The 17,859-nt window shown below is 37.4% G+C and overlaps 1 protein-coding gene across 1 annotated transcript; it reads right to left on the bottom strand.

The window, feature by feature from the left end:
- Window positions 1-767: 767 nt before the first annotated feature.
- LOC113324812 lies at window positions 768-8,882 on the bottom strand. Its single transcript, XM_026573103.1, has 9 exons — window positions 8,876-8,882; window positions 8,386-8,787; window positions 7,239-8,265; window positions 6,242-6,724; window positions 5,872-6,066; window positions 5,687-5,783; window positions 4,630-4,661; window positions 4,432-4,504; window positions 768-965 (listed from the first exon to the last, which is right to left on the bottom strand). Exons 1-9 carry the CDS (start codon window positions 8,880-8,882, stop codon window positions 768-770), a joined length of 2,514 nt encoding a protein of 837 aa, XP_026428888.1.
- Window positions 8,883-17,859: the final 8,977 nt, after the last annotated feature.

Here is a 17,859-nt window from a genome sequence, read left to right as displayed (position 1 = left end):
GAACGACCTGAACGAGGAACTGAGGGGTCCGCAATGGTGAAACCATAAGCCCAAGGACCAACTACACGAAGAGGAGTGTGAGACCAACGATCATCATGATCAAGACGAATACGGTCAGACTTTGGCAAAGGCATCCTAGCAGAATAGGGGATGGTAGTCAAACCAGTCTTATCAATCTCCTCCAACAAACGAAGGTTATTCCCTTCCCTGATATGCCTAGAAGTAACTTGGATGCGACGAGGACCAACACTCCAAGGAAGAAGATTACTCTTCTGAATAGCATCAGCTTACGTAGCATTGAAGTTAGCAGGGGTATAATCCTCTCGCTTAGACCTCCCATTAGAAAAGGGATCATAAGACTCTAAGGTTGTCTTGCCCTTACTGCGGTACCAACTCTCACGAAAGGCACGCCAGTAATTACCAGTATATCGGTAAACTCCTCGAATTTGAGTCTTATTCGCCAGGTCATCCCTAGTGGACAAGACGTCATAATAGAAAGGATCCTTTCTACTATACAAAGGAAGAAGCATACCTGCGTCCAGTTGGCCAACGCTAATCAAAAGATTGTTCTCATCATAAGGAAAATCTCGAATGAGAGACTCGGTGAGAACATCAGGGCCATTAAAGAAGAAAATCTCAAACTTATGGAGGCGAAAGGACTTGGAAATTTCAGCAAGAGACAAATGAGCAAAGCTGTCTTTGTCACGCAATTAGAGCCTCTGAAGTTCATAATGAGGAGGAGGAGGTGGAAGATCATCAATTACAAACTATTTAGCCTCAGCATCTGCAGCTTCATAAGCAACTGTAGCCATCTCAGTACCCGCAGGTACCTCAGGAGGAGGAGATGGCGTAGCATCAGGATGATCCATTCGCGGAGGAGGATCAATCGACGAAGATATCTTTGGGCCTTTCCGCGTAGTTTTCTTCGGAAGCCTCATTATACCTAACACCATCAGGAAGAACATCTGCATCAACAATGGCGGAAGAAAAATTACAGTGCATTCAAAAGCAAATCAGGGGCAAAAAGCTGAAAGTTTTGGGTATGTGTTTTCACTTAACCAACCAAAGAGAATAGTTTAAACACTCCATGATACAAAAACGAGAGCCTTTGATCATACGATCAAAGTTGCAGGCGAAGAACTATCAGGCCGAAACTATTATCAGAAGTCAAAATGGAACAAAACCCAAGTTCCCATACAACATAAACAAGTAAAAGAAAGCAAGGATTCTCACATGCAAGCATAAAAAGTAAGCATCAATGAATCTCCTAGTCCAACAGCGATGCAACAGAGGCAAATATGGAGAAGATCGAGACCAAAGACGAAAAGTACTTACTTGTATGATCAGCACAGTGGAGACAAAACACGCGGAGAATCGAAGGAAAAAAGAGGCAGTTAGCAGCAGGAGAAAATCTCAAAGAAAGAGATAGAGAGCGACAGTTCGAAGAAGGAGAAGAAAGGTAGTTAATGAAATTCCCTTCTCTTTGTTCTCTTCTTATAGGCGGCTGGAAAATCCAAAAAATTGGATATCCCGAAATTCAAGGGGAAGTTATTGCATGAAAGGACATGTAGGGGCCACCCAATCGGTACGTGCAAAATTGGCGGCGTAACATAAGTTTTCTTCCACTTCTACCAAACGGCAGAAGTTGAAAGAAAAGGGGAAAACTGTGAATACCAATATTTTGCGGAGCACGTGTCACGATCTTAGTGGCCGCATACATATCTCACTGTATAGTCTTCGGTAAACAGAGGAGCCTGAGTAACAAGGGATACCTCCACAGATCTACTTTATCTCATCCCAAAAAAGAGGACGTGAACTGTCAAGATAAAGAAGGAAAAAGCCTAGTCTACATAGGGTCAGCCGGCGAGGGGATAGAGGTATATGACGCATCCAATCAGCAGTAAATGCTCTAATATCTTATCTGCACGCATGAATCAAGGCACATGGAGAGAGAAATCGTGGCAGAACCCAATTGGTGGAAGCTGGCGGGGAACGAAAACTACGGGAAAAACAGTAATCTACAACTGTAGATTGACAACTCGTAATTTTAAAGTTGTAAAAGATATCATGTTTTACAACCTTTTCTAATGAAACAGTTGTCAAAGTAAAAACCGTCCAACTCTTAGGACCTAAGAGGTCCAAAGAGTAGTGACGAGAATTAAAACCACAACTTTTGTATAAAAAGGGTTGCAGAGAGAAGTGACCACCTTTAGATTTTATAACTCACATCTTAAAGGTAGTGAATAAGTTTATAACAACACCCATAAGGGTCGTTGAAGATTAAAAAAAATTTGAATTTTAAAAATGTTCTTTGAGAGATTCGAACCCAAGCCTACTGTATGTTAACTCAAGTCATAAACCATCATTCCAGCTTCTCAATACTGGTATATTTGTGCTTTTTTTTCAGATCAATATTGACAACCTTTACAAAGGTTGTAAATGAAAAAATTGGCGTTGAAAAAAAAAAGAGTCTGCGGTGAATCGAACTTGAACCTCTTCGGCCTAAGACTAGGATTCCAACCACCCTTCCAGATTTACATGTGTGATCATATTGTACAAGTACATCTATATTGACAAACAATTTCTCTGAATTATACAAGGTCTGCAATCACATTTTAATCAACACACACAGTACTAGATTCTATAGCTCAAAATCTAAATGAATGAAACAAGTGGAGGTGTATATCTATGAAAGTTTTGGTGCAGCAAACACCAGTCATGAAGAAGCTGCAAATGCTCAAAGTTTCAGAGTTCATATGAATGTGTTACCTGTTTTTATCGCCAAGTGCGGAATTAGGACCAACTCAGTAAATCCCCTTTTCTCTCCTCCTTTATCCGGGCTTGAGACCGGCAATGAAATAAGATATCATTTCAATGGCAGAGTTAAAAAGGGGGGGTTCATCTCAAGAGAAACAAAAAGCATATCATATATACCAACAATATTATAAGCCATACAAAGGAAATCCAGGTCTTACACATAAAATGAAATGTTATTACATATGAAGACATTTCTGTATATTTGTAACTAGATCAGCCATTTGATTTGTAGAAACTCTAACTTTTTCTTTTGCAGCAATGAAGATAGCATCTGAAGCCTATGTAAAATCTCCACAATGTTCACATATAAGGTAAACTATGTGCTTATTGTGTTGATTGTTGCATATTTTCATATTGAGTATGTAATTGCAGGTTGAAGAGAAGCACAACCGATTGTGCAGTGGACAATTTTTATAAGAGTGATTATCCTCTCCACAAGCTTGACAGCTTTTCTCTGATGGAAACAACAACAACTTGGCTTTGCAAGGGTCAGAAGCATCATCAAACCATTCAAAGTAGGTGCAGGTAGGTATGGTGCACTTGAAAAACATCTTTCCATAGGTTTCAGTTGTTTTAGATTGTAGTAATGCTCTTACACCATTACAAGGAACATGCTTGCACCTAGAATAGAGCCAAGGACACATTTGTGTCTCATGATTCCTTTGCTCACAGATAACACACTCACTTAGGTTTTTTTTCATTCTCATGTTACTGTTGTTGTTGTTGCTGCTACTACTGCTGCTTGGAGAGTCTTTCACACCTCCATCCATAACTAATTTAGAGTTTTTAAAGCCTAATTGAAGAAAATTTCTGAAATCTACACTAATTCACTTAAAAGCCTAATTCAGTGTTGCCTAATTTACACAGAATGGGAAATCAAAAAATTAGCAAGGACTAGAATTGCATCATCATTCTCAGTATACTAGTAGTTAAACAGAACGGGAAATCAAACAAATAATAAAACCCTAAAATGGGTTATAGAATCAGACATGTGTAACCTTCTTTTCCTTAACAGATCGAGAAGGTGTTGGTGGTGAAGAAATCTTAAGCTCGATCTATTGATGGGTGTTGGTGGTGAAGAAATCTTAAGCTCGATCTATTGATGGGTGTAAATAAATGAACCTGCTTTTCTTTAACAGATCGAGGAGATGAAGTTTGGTGGTGAATAAATCTTAAGCTCGATTTATTGATGGGGTTTTAAAGTTTCGTGGTTCGGGAGATAAATGAGGAGGTTCAGCGGGAGATGGATGAAGAAAAAAAATGAAGAAAGGAAGATAAGTGGAGGAGAATCGTTGATGGAGAGATTGAATAGATAAGAAGAGGATAAAAAGATCTTCTGCAACCTTTATAAGAGTTGTAAAATAAAAATAACTTTGAAAAAAATGAAGCTCACGTGAGATTCGAACCTGAGCCTCCTCTGTCCAAGTCTAAGACTCAAACCATTCTTCCACATTTACATGTGTGATTATATTTTACACTTACTTTTATATGTATAGAAAATTTCAACTCAGCCTTGCAAAAAAAAAGAGCAGCAAATGCATCACTTTGCCTGAAACATGCAAGGCATTATCTGAATTATACAAGGCCTGCAATCACATTTCAATCAACACTCACAGTACCAGATTCATGCAAGTTTTGGTGAAGCAAACACCAGTTCTGAAGAAGATGCAAATGCTCAAAGTATTGACTGCAAAAAAAATACAACTGCAGAACTGCAAAAAAAAACAAGAAATTGGTTACCAGTGCATGATTCAAGTAACCAATTTCTGCACATTACTTCAAAAAATCTGTATTTAGAACTCAATAAATCACCTTTTCTCTCCTCCTTTATCCGGGATTGAGACCTGCAATGAAATGACATACCATTTCAATGGCGGAGTTAAAAAGGGGGGTTCATCTCAAGAGAAACAGATATTATATCATACCAACAATGTTGCAAGTCATAATTAAAGAGAAATAAATAGAATGTCATTTTAAAAGCAAAATTACAATCTGAAGCAAAATGAAAGAAACAAAATAGGTTCAGCGCATCAGTGGAAATGAAAAGAGTAATTAAACCCACCATCAGTGGAACTTCTTTTTCGTTTTCTTATTCTTCTTGTTCTTCTTCTTTTCGGGAACCACTAAGATAGGTTCAGCATCAGTTCTTGCATAAGTCTCGGGCTCGTCATCCATTTGTAAGTCAAGAGTTGAAGGATCCACTGGTAGGCATATTGTGTCTTCATGTTCATTGTATTGCTCTAATTCATGGAAACCCCTAGGTGGTGGTTTCAACATCACTAACCAATTAGACGAATCTGACTCTCGAGAATAGAAAACTTGTCGGGCTTGTGACGCTAAAATGAATGGATCATTCTGATATTGGTTCTTATACTGACGTAAGTTGACTAATGTAAAGCCTTTTTCTTGCTTGACACCAAAATAGGTGTGAGCCCAGTCACATTTGAATATGGTAATTTGAAACATATGTTGGTAGTCCAACACAAGAATTTGTTCTAAAACACCATAAAAACCACTACTTATTTGTGATGCTGCAACTAAAGATTTTGACTCAATTGAAACACCATTGTTTTGTGTGACTCTTCAAATATCCTTCGTGATAAACCTTGACCCATTTATTTGCAAGCCTTTATATGAGACACATTTTTCTAAAGGACCATATGCCAACCACTGTACTGTACTTGATACAGATATGCCTCGACTAATTTGCATTTCAACCTATAAATATAACCTAGTTAGCAGAACACAATGACCACAATAATGGGTGCAAGCTCTATGCAAAAAGGAGGTATTACTCAGGGAAAATGAATCAAACATATAACAAATGACATATAACATATAACAAATGACCAAGTGGTGGTGCACGTACCTTTTTCCGTATCCAATCTGCAAATGTGTCCGAGTGTATGGAAAGGAGTTGGTCTTCACCGTCAGTATGGGAGGATCTTAACTCATCCATGTGCATTCTAATAAGAAAAAAAAACTAATATGAAAAAGACCCGTAAGGGTATTAACTAATAACAATTTCAAATGAACATATAACGTCATACTTACGTTCTATATGGGTCAATTGTTGTTGTGTTAAAAAGCACATATCTATGAGCGATCTTCAGCATATCACTACCAATATACACTTGAACACCTTTAGAAAGAGGACACCCTGCCGGTGTGGAATCATGTTGAATGTTTTCATTACGGCTTTGATTTACTTCTCCTTCATATGCTTTGTCCGCATGAACATCTAAATACCTGACGCACTCCATTCCCAAGTAACATTCTGCTATACATGCTTCAGGTTGTGCGTAATTTTTTACGTATTCTTTGAATATCTTCATATACATGCGATAGACCAAACCTTTAATTATTAGCACCAAACTCCCATTCATATTAACAAAATTTTTAATAATAATAAAACAAGTAATACCTTTCAAATGGATACATCCAACGATATTGTACGGGTCCACATAAACACACTTCTCGAGCTAGGTGAATTTTCAAGTGTATCATCACATCAAAAAATGATGTAGGGAAGTACATCTCCAACATACACAAAGTCACATCAATTTCTTCTTCAAGTTCTAATAATCTAGTCAGATCAACAGCCCTTTGGCATATTTCGTTAAAATAAGAACATAACCGGTTAATCGCAGTACTTGGCCCATCATGTAAAAGTTCCTTCAAATCTACAGGTAATATTTGTTGCATAAGAACATGGAAATCATGAGCCTTAAGGACACCCAAGCAACCATCCTTACAGAAATGCCTCCTAAGATCAGAACTATACCCATATGGAACTTTCAAATTTCTCATCCTATTATAAAATATACCCTTTCCCTTATCGCTTAAGTTATATGGTCCTGGTTCAAGCCATGTTTTGCCATCTATGATTTTTGGATGCAAGTATTCTCTGATTCCCATACTTTTCAGATCATTACGGGAGTTTAATCCATCTTTTATTTTGTTCTTTATATTCAATATAGTACTAATGAGACTCTCACAGACGTTTTTTTCCGTATGCATAACATCAATATTATGGTGTAGTAACAAAACCTAGCAAGGAAGAAACATAACATAAAAGTATGAGCATGCAAGTCACTTGGTCGTACGTTCCATAACAGGGAAACAACATCATGATATGGTTATTAGGAACCTAGCACTGAGACTTACAATGCATATAGGAATTTCAGAGTGAAAAGAAGATAATTTGAGGTTAGAATTTACCTTCCAGTAAGGCAAGTCGAAAAAATATTGACCGTTTGTTGAATATCGGATGGTCATGATCCTGTGCACCAGAACTAGCAGCAGCACTCGTACCGGCATCAGTAGCAACTGCCCTTTTCCGCTTCCCACACTTAGAGTTACCGTCATTTGCACCTGTTGCTCTGCTCTTACCCTTTTTCTTCTTATTCTTCTTCTTTAACTCTTTATCTTTCCTTTTCTCCGCCTCGTTCTGCTTCGCTTTTCCAAAGTCATTCACAATACTGCTTTGACGTTGAAAAGCCTCTGCACCAGACATAGTAGGTGGCTTTTCCTTCCTCTCAATCTCTCCATTGAAACAGGCTTTCTTCTTAATCGATCGAAGAGAATGATTATGAGGTAGAAATCTCCTATGATTCATGTAAACAGTTTTACGACTAAACGACAAATAGTTTGAAAGAGTATTATCACCACAAATAGGGAAGGCTGCCTTCCCTTTATACGTACATCCATATAGGTTACCATAAGCAGGAAAATCGTTTATCGTCCACATCAATAATGCCTTCAAGTTGAACATTGTCTTACTATACGAATCATAAACCTCGACCACGTCATTCCACAACTTAATCAGATCATCAATCAGTGGTTGCAAATATATATCGATGTCTCTACCTGGTTGTTTCTTTCCTGAAATCAGCAAGCTTAAAATAATATTGTCGCCTTGCATACACAGCTGAGGGGGATGATTATATAACACAAGCAACACCGGCCAACAACTGTGGGATGCAGAAAGATCGCAAAAAGGATTAAGTCCATCAGCAGCAAGCCCAAGACGCAAATTACGCAGTTCTGAAGCAAACTCGGGGAACTTTGTGTCTATGTGCTTCCAAGCCAAAGAATCTGTTGGATGACGCATCTTCCCATCTTTACTCTTATGAGTCGCGTGCCATATCAACTGCTGATCTAGCTCTGCTGATTTATACAATCTCCTTAATCTCGGCACAATGGGGAAGTATCTAAGCACATTCATCGGTATATTCTTTTTGGGCTCGTCTATCAGGTCAGCATTGTCCATGTTAGATGTGTCTTCCTTCCACCTAGAATAGTGACATTTAGGACATTCATCTGCGTCTTTCAAATCATTTCTAAACAAACAACAATCATTCTGACATGCATGTATTTTCTCATAAGTGAGATGGAAAGCTTTCAGCAACTTCTTCACTTCATAAGTTGATTTAGGAAGACAATGACCTGGGGGCAACACAGAACCAATTGTCTTGAGAAGATCGTCAAAAGCCCTTCGAGATAAACCATTTATTGTCTTCTACCTATACAACTCAGTAGTCATAGATAGCTTCGTGTGTGTAGTACAACCAGGGTATAAAGGGAAGTCAACCTCTTCAATCTCGTTCAGCAACCCTTCGTCGTGGTTTGGCAACCCTTCATCCTGCCTAGGTTCACAAACCCCTTGCCCTGGTTCGACATCGCCTTCAACATTAGCATATGTCCACATCTGGTAGAAAGTACGTTGACGTGTTGCTCCCTCTTCACGAACATTATTAAAATTGCTAACCTTCTCCCCGTGAAGAACCCACTCGGTGTAAGTAGGATCCATACCCCGTTTTAGCAAGTGCGTATGTATTGTACCAGGAGGAAGTGGTGAAGCAAGATTCTTACAATCCACACAAGGAAAACTAAACTTAGAAGGATTTCCAAGTTTCTCATGGGCCAACTCTACGAACTTCTTTACTGCATCCTGGTATGGAACTTCCCCTACATTAAAACTCCAATGGTTAGATCTCACTAAGATCAATTAATCTCATTATGAGACATACACATCAAATGTAAAAAATGCATCTACAAGCCATGACCCTGTAGAGACAGTTATGACTTGGCTTTACCTTGGCCAACGAACCCAATCTTTATTCATCATTTTACAGTTATGAATCTCTATTCCCTTGCCACTGTGAATGAAAAATATTCTCATATTAAAACATATATAAAGTGCTAAAGGTTCAAAACTCTATCATTCACAGAACAAGTCAAACAACAAGCCAATAACTAGTGCATACATACCATCCGTTAGCTACCCTATACAGTTGGCTCAATCTGCAAAAATCAAACAACCCAAAAAAAATTATTTCAACCATTTGCAGAATTGAATGCATCAATTTCGAAGAACCCAAAAAAAATTAATGCAACTGTTTGAAATGATTGAAATTAAATGAAACCCTAAAAATTTAATCCAAGTCAATCATCAAAATTTAATGCTATAAAATCATCAATCGAATTAAATGCAATGATTGAAAAACGAATTTAATGCAACCCATACAACAAACCCTAAATTTAATGCAAATTAAGATGAAACAATTATAAAAAATATTAAAGAAATCAGTTACAGACCCGTGAAACAGATCGAGAAGGTATTAACAGAGCTTAAGAAGCTCGATCTGTTGATGAACAAGCTCGATCTGTTGATGATGTTAACAGAGCTTAGGAAACTCTATTTGTTGATGAAGAAAGAAACGATATGTTGATGAAAACGTTAAGAAACTCGATATGTTTCCTCGATCTGTTGATGATGTTGAGTGATGGTGGTTTGATTGATGGTGTTTCGGCAGATGGAGGAGGTGTTTTTTGTGGTTAGAAGAAACATAAAAGAAGATAAGATAAGAAAAATAAAAGAAGGGGTGGAGGAGTTTAAGGAAAAAAAGAAAATGATAAAAAGGAAAAAATAAATAAAAACAATGGACGACTAGAGATTGAAATGGAAGTTGTGATGCACTAATTTTTTTCTCATGGCCCTTTCACAACTCTTAGAAATAGTCGTCGTAGGGGTTTTTTTCGTCCTGCTAAACTTTTTCACTTCTGATAAAAAAAATCACTTCTGTTAATTTTTTCACTTCTGCTAAGTTTTTCACTTCTGCTAAATTTTTTCACTTCTGTTAATCTCGGAACAAGTTCACTTCTCGAAGTTGACGAATTCGTGCGTGTTTAGGGTTTATGAGAATATTTTCATGGAATCTTACCCGTAAACTGCTAAAGATCCATCGTTCATGCGAAGTTGCAGTCTCATAGTATTTATCTCATGGCCAGTTTTCGATCTCGGAACAAGTTCACTTCTCGAAGTTGACAAATTCGTGCGTGTTTAGGGTTTATGATTATATTCTCATGGAATCTTACCTGTAAACTGCTAAAGATCCATCGTTCTCGGGAAGTTCGAGTCTCGTAGTAGTTATCTCATGGACAGTTTTCGATCTCGGAACAAGTTTGTAGTTGCAGGAAATTCTACATTACACCCCTCATATGATTTCATTGTTGATTAGCTCATTTTTAGGTTTACACTCTTAATTTTATTGATTAATTTTTGAATGTTCTTACAAGGAAAACAAAGAAGTCAAGAATGATCTCTGCTATGAACTTTCTCTCTCCTATTTACTTGTTTCTTACCTCAAAAAAGATCTCCCCCTATTTTACAACTCGGATGACTATTTATAAGGAAATACATAGTGGATGACAGCTAATCTGTCCTTTATTTTCGGATATGGTTTGCGACATTCTCGCAACCTTACAAATGTTAATTTCGCAAGCTTTCTAATTTTCGCAGGACTATCACATCTTTCTCATGATCCTTGCTGACGTCGTTTCTGAAATTGTTCTGCGACGCTATTGTGTTGTACCATTCATAATTTCGCTGAGACATCATTGTTGCGAGGTTCTGATCCTACAAAGTTCACTTCTCGAACTTGACGAATTTGTGCGTGTTTAGGCTGTATGAGAATATTCTCATGGAATTTTACCCGTAAACTGCTAAAGATCCATCGTTCATGCGAAGTTGCAGTCTCATAGTAGTTATCTCATGGCCAGTTTTCGATCTCGGAACAAGTTCACTTCTCGAAGTTGACGAATTCGTGCGTGTTTAGGGTTTATGAGAATATTCTCATGGAATATTACCCGTAAACTGCTAAAGATCCATCGTTCTCGTGAAGTTCGAGTCTCGTAGTAGTTATCTCATGGCCAGTTTTCGATCTCGGAACAAGTTCACTTCTCGAAGTTGACGAATTCGTGCGTGTTTAGGGTTTATGAGAATATTCTCATGGAATCTTACCCGTAACCGTTAGTTTTAAACCGCTTATATCTTTCCGTATTAACCGTGTTTATTTTCTCGAGGAAAATTTTCCTCTATATATATATTCCTTTTCATTCACTTCTTCTTTCTTTTTATTCTCTTCTTCTTTCTTTTTATTCTCTCTGCAACTTCATAATTCTTCTGCAATTTCCATTATTGCAACTTTTCTTCTTTCCTCTTCAATCTTTTTAAGTTCTCCTTCATCTTCATATTAGATCTTCATAGTTCGTGATCTTCTTCGAGACAATCTCCCTGCTATCATTTTTCATGGATTCATCAAGGTTAGTATTCTCTTTTCTTCCTTATGAGTTTTGCTGAAATTGATATATTTGAAATTAATTTTGTATATTGCCTTATTTGATGTTGTTCCCATACTCTTGTTATTTCAGCAAAAGCGGATCCAACACTAAATTTACAGTTCAGAACCCTAACAATCCCAGATCACAGCATAAGGTTGTCGCACATAAAAGAAAGTCTGCGAATGAGAAGGTAGTAAGAAACACTATCTTTTTCTAATAACAATATTTTTGCCTCTGTTTCTTATCTGGATTGTAATTTGCAGGGTGATAAAGATCTTCATAAACCTCACAAGAAATCTCGCCACCTTAAAACTGTTCCAACCTCTGTTCCCTTCCACCTAATCATTTCTTCCAAATCTCCTGCGACATCTTCGCAAGATAAACCTTTATCTCCAATTCGTGAAAATGCTGCCTCTGATTTCATTTCTTCAGTTGACCTTTATATGATTGAAATTCCCCCTGTGGATCCTTCTGCGAATGAAACCTCTTCTCTCCCCATTGAGAATGTTTCTCAACCTTCTGTCTCTACCAGTTCTTTACCCAAGTCTCTCCCTCTGTCGAAAGAAAATGTGGAAGGGATATATATTGCTTTCAAAGTTTTATCTGAGATTCTGGATGATGGCAAGAAGTTTTCTACTGATCCCACCAAGTCCAATGTTTGCGAAATTCTGAGCAAGCATTTGGGTTCTGGCAGAGTTGCTTCGCAGACAGCTTTAGAAAAAGAGTATAATGCTCTTCGTCTTGAAAACCAGAAGCTTCAAAATGTTTTGCTGGATCGTGACAATCTTCGCAAGAAGAATGATGAATTAAAAGGTATGATTTCCTTATCTATGTCTTTAATTTGCCTTTTCGATGGTTTTATCCTTCCCATGTTTAATTATCCTTTAAATCCCTCTTTCGCGTGTTAAGCATTAAATCAGAAACGAATAATGGAGAGATATCAATTTGAATCTGCTGTTGAAGAAGCCCGTGTTGATAAAGAAGTCTTGATGGGTAAATATAACCAATTAGATAACCTCTATTCATATTCTCTTGATCAGATAAATAATCTTACCAATGAAAATACCCAATTAGTTCAAAGACAAGATCTATTAAGTAATGAAGTATCTCATCTTTCTCATTCTTTAACTAAAGCTAATTTAGGGATGAAAACTTTATCAGATGAGAATAAAACCTTATCTCAAGAGAAGCGAACTTATTTAAACAAGATGGCGATATCTTCGCAACAACTTAGTATTCTCCAAAAAGTATGTGCTTACCAAGAGCAATCTCTTCGCTCTTTGAGAAATGAACTTAAAGAAGTAACAGAATCATCTATCGCTGAAAGAGATACACTTATTCAAGGTAGAATAGCTTTAAGTGTGAAGGCAAATCAGCTTAAAGAACAATATTCCAAATTAGAAGAATCTTATTCTTCTCTTGCGAAGAAGAATGCTTTTCTTATTTCTAAAGAGAAAAATATTCAGTCTCGACTTAAAGGTTTAATTGGAGATAAATTTGATGACATAATGGACCATTGGGAGAATAGTTGTTTATCCTTGATTCAATACCTTATTTCGCAAAAGGAAGGTAGTCATAATAGTTTGACTGCCTTAATTATCCTTCATTTGTCATATCTCTATGAATTCCTTATCTTAATAAAATTTTGTATTCTATTTTTCGCAGAGTCTGAGAAGAATCTTCATTCTTCTATTTCTTATCTGGAGGCTAAATATGCTAAAATTCTCAAAGAGAATGCATTGCTCGTCTCTACCCTTACTGGTTCTCGCGACCGGGCAGAAAGAAGACTTGATTATCTTGCTTATTTTAAGGATATTCAAGATAGGAATCATCAAAGAGCACTTCTTCGCCAAGTTCATCTCCGGGCTGAAGTCCTTGTAAATGACATTTTATTGTCCAACTCTCTTCCTCCTACATCAATTGATCCTTTAGAAGTAGATGATGACGAAGTTCCTCGTCCTGCTGATAGTGATTATGATTACGAAAGCGGTACAGAGGATAATTTCCTGGAAGATGAAGAAGAGGTTCCTTCTAAAGAAGTATCTGCTGGTGTTAATCAGAATGAGAAATAAATTTCTCCTAAAGAAGTAGTTGCTGGCGATAATCAAGATGCTAGTCATGGCGAAGATCAAAGCCGAAATGAAGGAGAAGCTTGCGAGAATGTTGGCGAAGAATTTCTGTCATCTCCTGCTACTGACATTGATATTGAAGCTTGAGCTTCTTATCTAGCTTTGTTTTCTTGAACTGTCTTATTTTTATCACTTTTGAGAGTTACATTTTTCAATCGACTTTGGAGTCAACTTTTTCTTTTAATATTTTGTTGATAAGAAAGATAATGCTTCTTGTGTATCGATTCCCATACTTGCCTCTCATTATCTTTCTTGCAAAAAATAATCTGTTATGAATGCTTATAATTAATTTGTTTTATCATATGGTCTTATTTTGCCTTCCTAATTAAAGGTCTTATTATGCCATCTCTTGTCATTGCGACAAAATCGCAAGACGTCCTTTGCACTTTCATACAAAAACCCATTGATCTTGTCTTAACCTTTTTCTTTTGTATTATGGCCTCTTCAGGAATTTTGCGACAATATGACAGGCCTAAATATTCTTGCGAAAATAAAGCCTCATGACATTGCCATCTTGCGACGAAATCGCAGGACGTCTTCGCACTTTCATGTGAAAACCCATTGATCTCGTCTTATCCTTTTCTTTTGTAATATTGCCTCTTCAGGATTGTTGCACAAACATGACAAGCCTTAATATCCTTGCGAATAAAAAGCCTCATGACATTTGCGTCTTAAGACACTTATCAGCTTCCTAATGGAGGGTGCCGCCCTTATCTCCCCCTGGTTGCCCCTTCAAGGAGGCGTACTTGTATTATACAAGGTTATCTCCTCTCATCCAGTCTTAACAACAACCAGTTGTTTTCGCAACCTCTTATCCCTTTTACCTACAGGGCTTATGGTTACGAGACTGCACCCTAAGTGGGGTTTTCTTCAGGCCAAGTGCAGTATAAGCCAAGACTTGTCAAGAATGGAAAGGACGCTTCAAACGCCCTCGGCACTCTTGACTCAACCGTGTACCTCGGCGCCTTGATCAGATCTGCACTCCTTGGGAGAGTCCTTATTACCTTAGTCTCCCAACCCAAGTCATATGCTCAAGTTGAGAATCCAAGGTGCCTCTCCCGGATGGGCTTTATTGACCCCAAATCTCCATGACTCAGGTTCCGGTGGCGGTATAGCCTCTCCCTGAGCCATGTAACAGGTACCCCCTAATATGACGTACTTTAGGTCTTACATTTTCCTCTTGCGAAATTTTATTCGCGAACTAGGGTGTACGCCATAAAGGTTCTCCCCTTTCTTTTATGTCATTGTTCTCTGTGAAAATTTCGCACATCATGATCTTGTTTTGTCATGAATAATCCTGCAATTATTCTTTCACAATTCATAACTTCTCAAAGCTTCTTACGGATAATATCTTTTTAAGTACAATCTGTTCCATGGTCTGTCTAATCTATGACCAACATCTCTTCCTTCTGGGTCCATTAATCTATAAGCTCATGTTCGAACTATCTCCTTAATGATGTAAGGTCCATCCCATTTTTTCGCTAATTTTCCACCATTTTCTCGCTGATATATTGGTGTTTCTCGCAGAACTAAATCTCCTGGTTGAAATTCGCGTATTTTGACACGTTTATTATATTCTCGAGCTAATCTTCGCTGATAACTCTCCATATGTTGTAAAGCTTTTTCTATTCTTTCTTCTAATTCATCAAGTTTATTTAAAATTAAGCCCGCACTAAGATTTTTCTCCCAAGCTTCTCTTTTTGTTGTCGGAATAACAACTTCTGTTGGTAATACCGCTTCAACTCCATATGTTGAACAAAAAGGTGACATTCCAGTAGCTTCTCTTCTAGTAGTGTTATAAGCCCATACTGCATTATGTACTTGTTCGCACCATGCTCTGTGATGTCCTTCCAATTTCTTCTTTAATATGTCTGCATTGTTTTATTTGTCGCTTCTACTTGCTCATTAGCTTGTGGATACAAATGAGTTGACTTTTCACACTTTATCTTGAATGCATTAAGTAACATTTCTATGTTTTGCCCCTCAAACTGTTTCCCATTATCATATACCAACTGTGCAGGAATTCCAAATCTGCAAATGATATTTTCGAATATGAATGTAAAGATATCTTTGTCGCGAATATGTTGTACTGCCTTCACTTCTGTCCATTTTGTGAAATAATCTCTTGCGACTATTAAGTATATTCTTTGTCCAGTTCCTGGTAAAAATGGCCCCACAATGTCTAAGCCCCATTTTCCAAAGGGCCACACACTGGTTGAAAATGACAATGGTGCTCCTGGTGCATGTATCTTCTTTCCATGCCGCTGACAATCTTCGCAACGTCTTGATATTTGTTTTGCATCTTCATGCATGTATGTCCAGTAATAACCTTGCATTTTTGCTCTACGTGCCAAAGATCTTCCTCCACTATGATTGCCAGCATCTCCACTATGTAACATGTTCAGCACCTTTTCTCCTTCCTCTCGTGTCAAACATCTGAGTGATGGTCCACTAAAGGATTTTCGGTATAACAACCCATCTCTTAATTCATAATTTGTTGCTCGGCTTTTTAACTTGTGTGTTTCTAATCTATTTCTTGGTGTTTCTCCTTTCGCCAAATATGCATGAAGTTCCATTCTCCAGTCTGCGACATTATTTATTTGTTCTTCTTTTTCATTATCTATGACCATCACATCCACATCTTCCTCTTCTTTATTGATTGATGGTGACAAAAGTGTTTGTATTTTTATGCATCTCGCAGTTGGATCTGTCAACATGCTTGAGATGAAAGCAAAAGCATCTGCGAGTCTATTATCCTTTCTTGAAATGTGCCTCCATTTTATTTTTGGGATTTTCGCTGACAATTCTTCAACCAGCTTTTTGTATTTCTTCAGGGACGGTTCATTTGTAGTATACTCTCCTTTTATTTGGAGAATAACTAGCTGCGAATCACTAGTGATCCTGGCATTTTCTAGTTTCATTTCTATTGAGAATTTTAATGCATGTATCACAGCTTCATATTCTGTTTCATTATTAGTGGATGCAAATTCCAATCTGAATGAAAAAGCCATCTTTATTCCTTCTGGCGAAATTAAAACAATTCCAACTCCATTTCCTTCTCCATTTGATGATCCATCTACCAATATTTCCCATCTATTTGGTTCTGTTAATAAATCTTTTGGATCTCCATGTTCTTCTTCTACATCCATCATTTCTTCTACTGCTTCATCTTCTTCTAAAGGAAATTCTGCCAAGAAATCCGCAAAAACTTGTGATTTTGGTGAAGACAAAACTTCATATTTAATATCAAAATGGCCTACTTGTGCATTCCATCTCTCCACCCTTCCTGATCTTTTAGAATTCTTCATCACTGATTTGATTGGTACTTTTGTTAATACCTTTATCTTGTGTGCTTGAAAGTATATGCGGAGCTTAAATGATGCAAAAACTAATGCTAAGATTAACTTTTCAATCTTTGAGTAATTCTTCTCTGCGGTATTAAAAGTTTTTCTAATGTAATAAATGGGTTTCTCCACTCATGCGTCTACTCGCAATAACACAGCACTTAATGCATGCGACGTTGTCGCAAGGTAAATCAATAATTCTTCTCCTGGCTCTGCCTTTTGTAAAATAGTTGTATTCATAAGATGTTCTTTGATTCCTTGAAAAGCCTTTTCACATTCGTCACTCCATTTAAATTTTGCACCCTTCTTGAGTATATCGAAAAAATATTTGTATTTATCTGATGATCGCGAAATGAATCTCCCCAGCGAAGCTAGAAGCCCATTCAATTTTTGTACATCTTTTATTGTCGCTGGTGTTGGCATGTCACGAACTGCTTGCACTTTTTCTGTATCAATCTGTATTCCTTCCTTTGATACAATGTGGCCTAAATTTTTTCCTAATGCAACTCCAATAGTACACTTCTCAGGATTCAATTTAATGTTATACTGCCGCATTTGTGCAAAAATCTCCCTCAAGTCTTGTACATGGTCTTTAGCTTCTTTACTTTTCACTAACATGTCGTCCACATATACTTCTAATGTTTTATGTATCCATTTTGCGAACACCTTCTCTACCATTCTTTGATATGTCGCTCCCGCGTTTCGCAAACCAAATGGCATTTTCGTGTAACAATATAAACCTCTAGGGGCAAATAAAGCAGTATGTTCTTGATCTTCTTCAGCGAGAGGGATTTGGTTATAACCTTTGTACCCATCTAAAGATGATACCCTATCATTTCCCGCTGCGGATTCCATCATTTGAGGAATATCTGGTAACAGAAAACTATCATTGGGGTAAGCTTTGTTTAAATCAGTGAAATCTATGCAAATCCTGATTCCTTTGT

Source organism: Papaver somniferum, chromosome 11, assembly GCF_003573695.1.
Source record: "Papaver somniferum cultivar HN1 chromosome 11, ASM357369v1, whole genome shotgun sequence".
Classification (NCBI taxonomy): Eukaryota; Viridiplantae; Streptophyta; class Magnoliopsida; order Ranunculales; family Papaveraceae; genus Papaver; species Papaver somniferum.
This window is presented reverse-complemented; position numbering and strand designations above follow the sequence as displayed.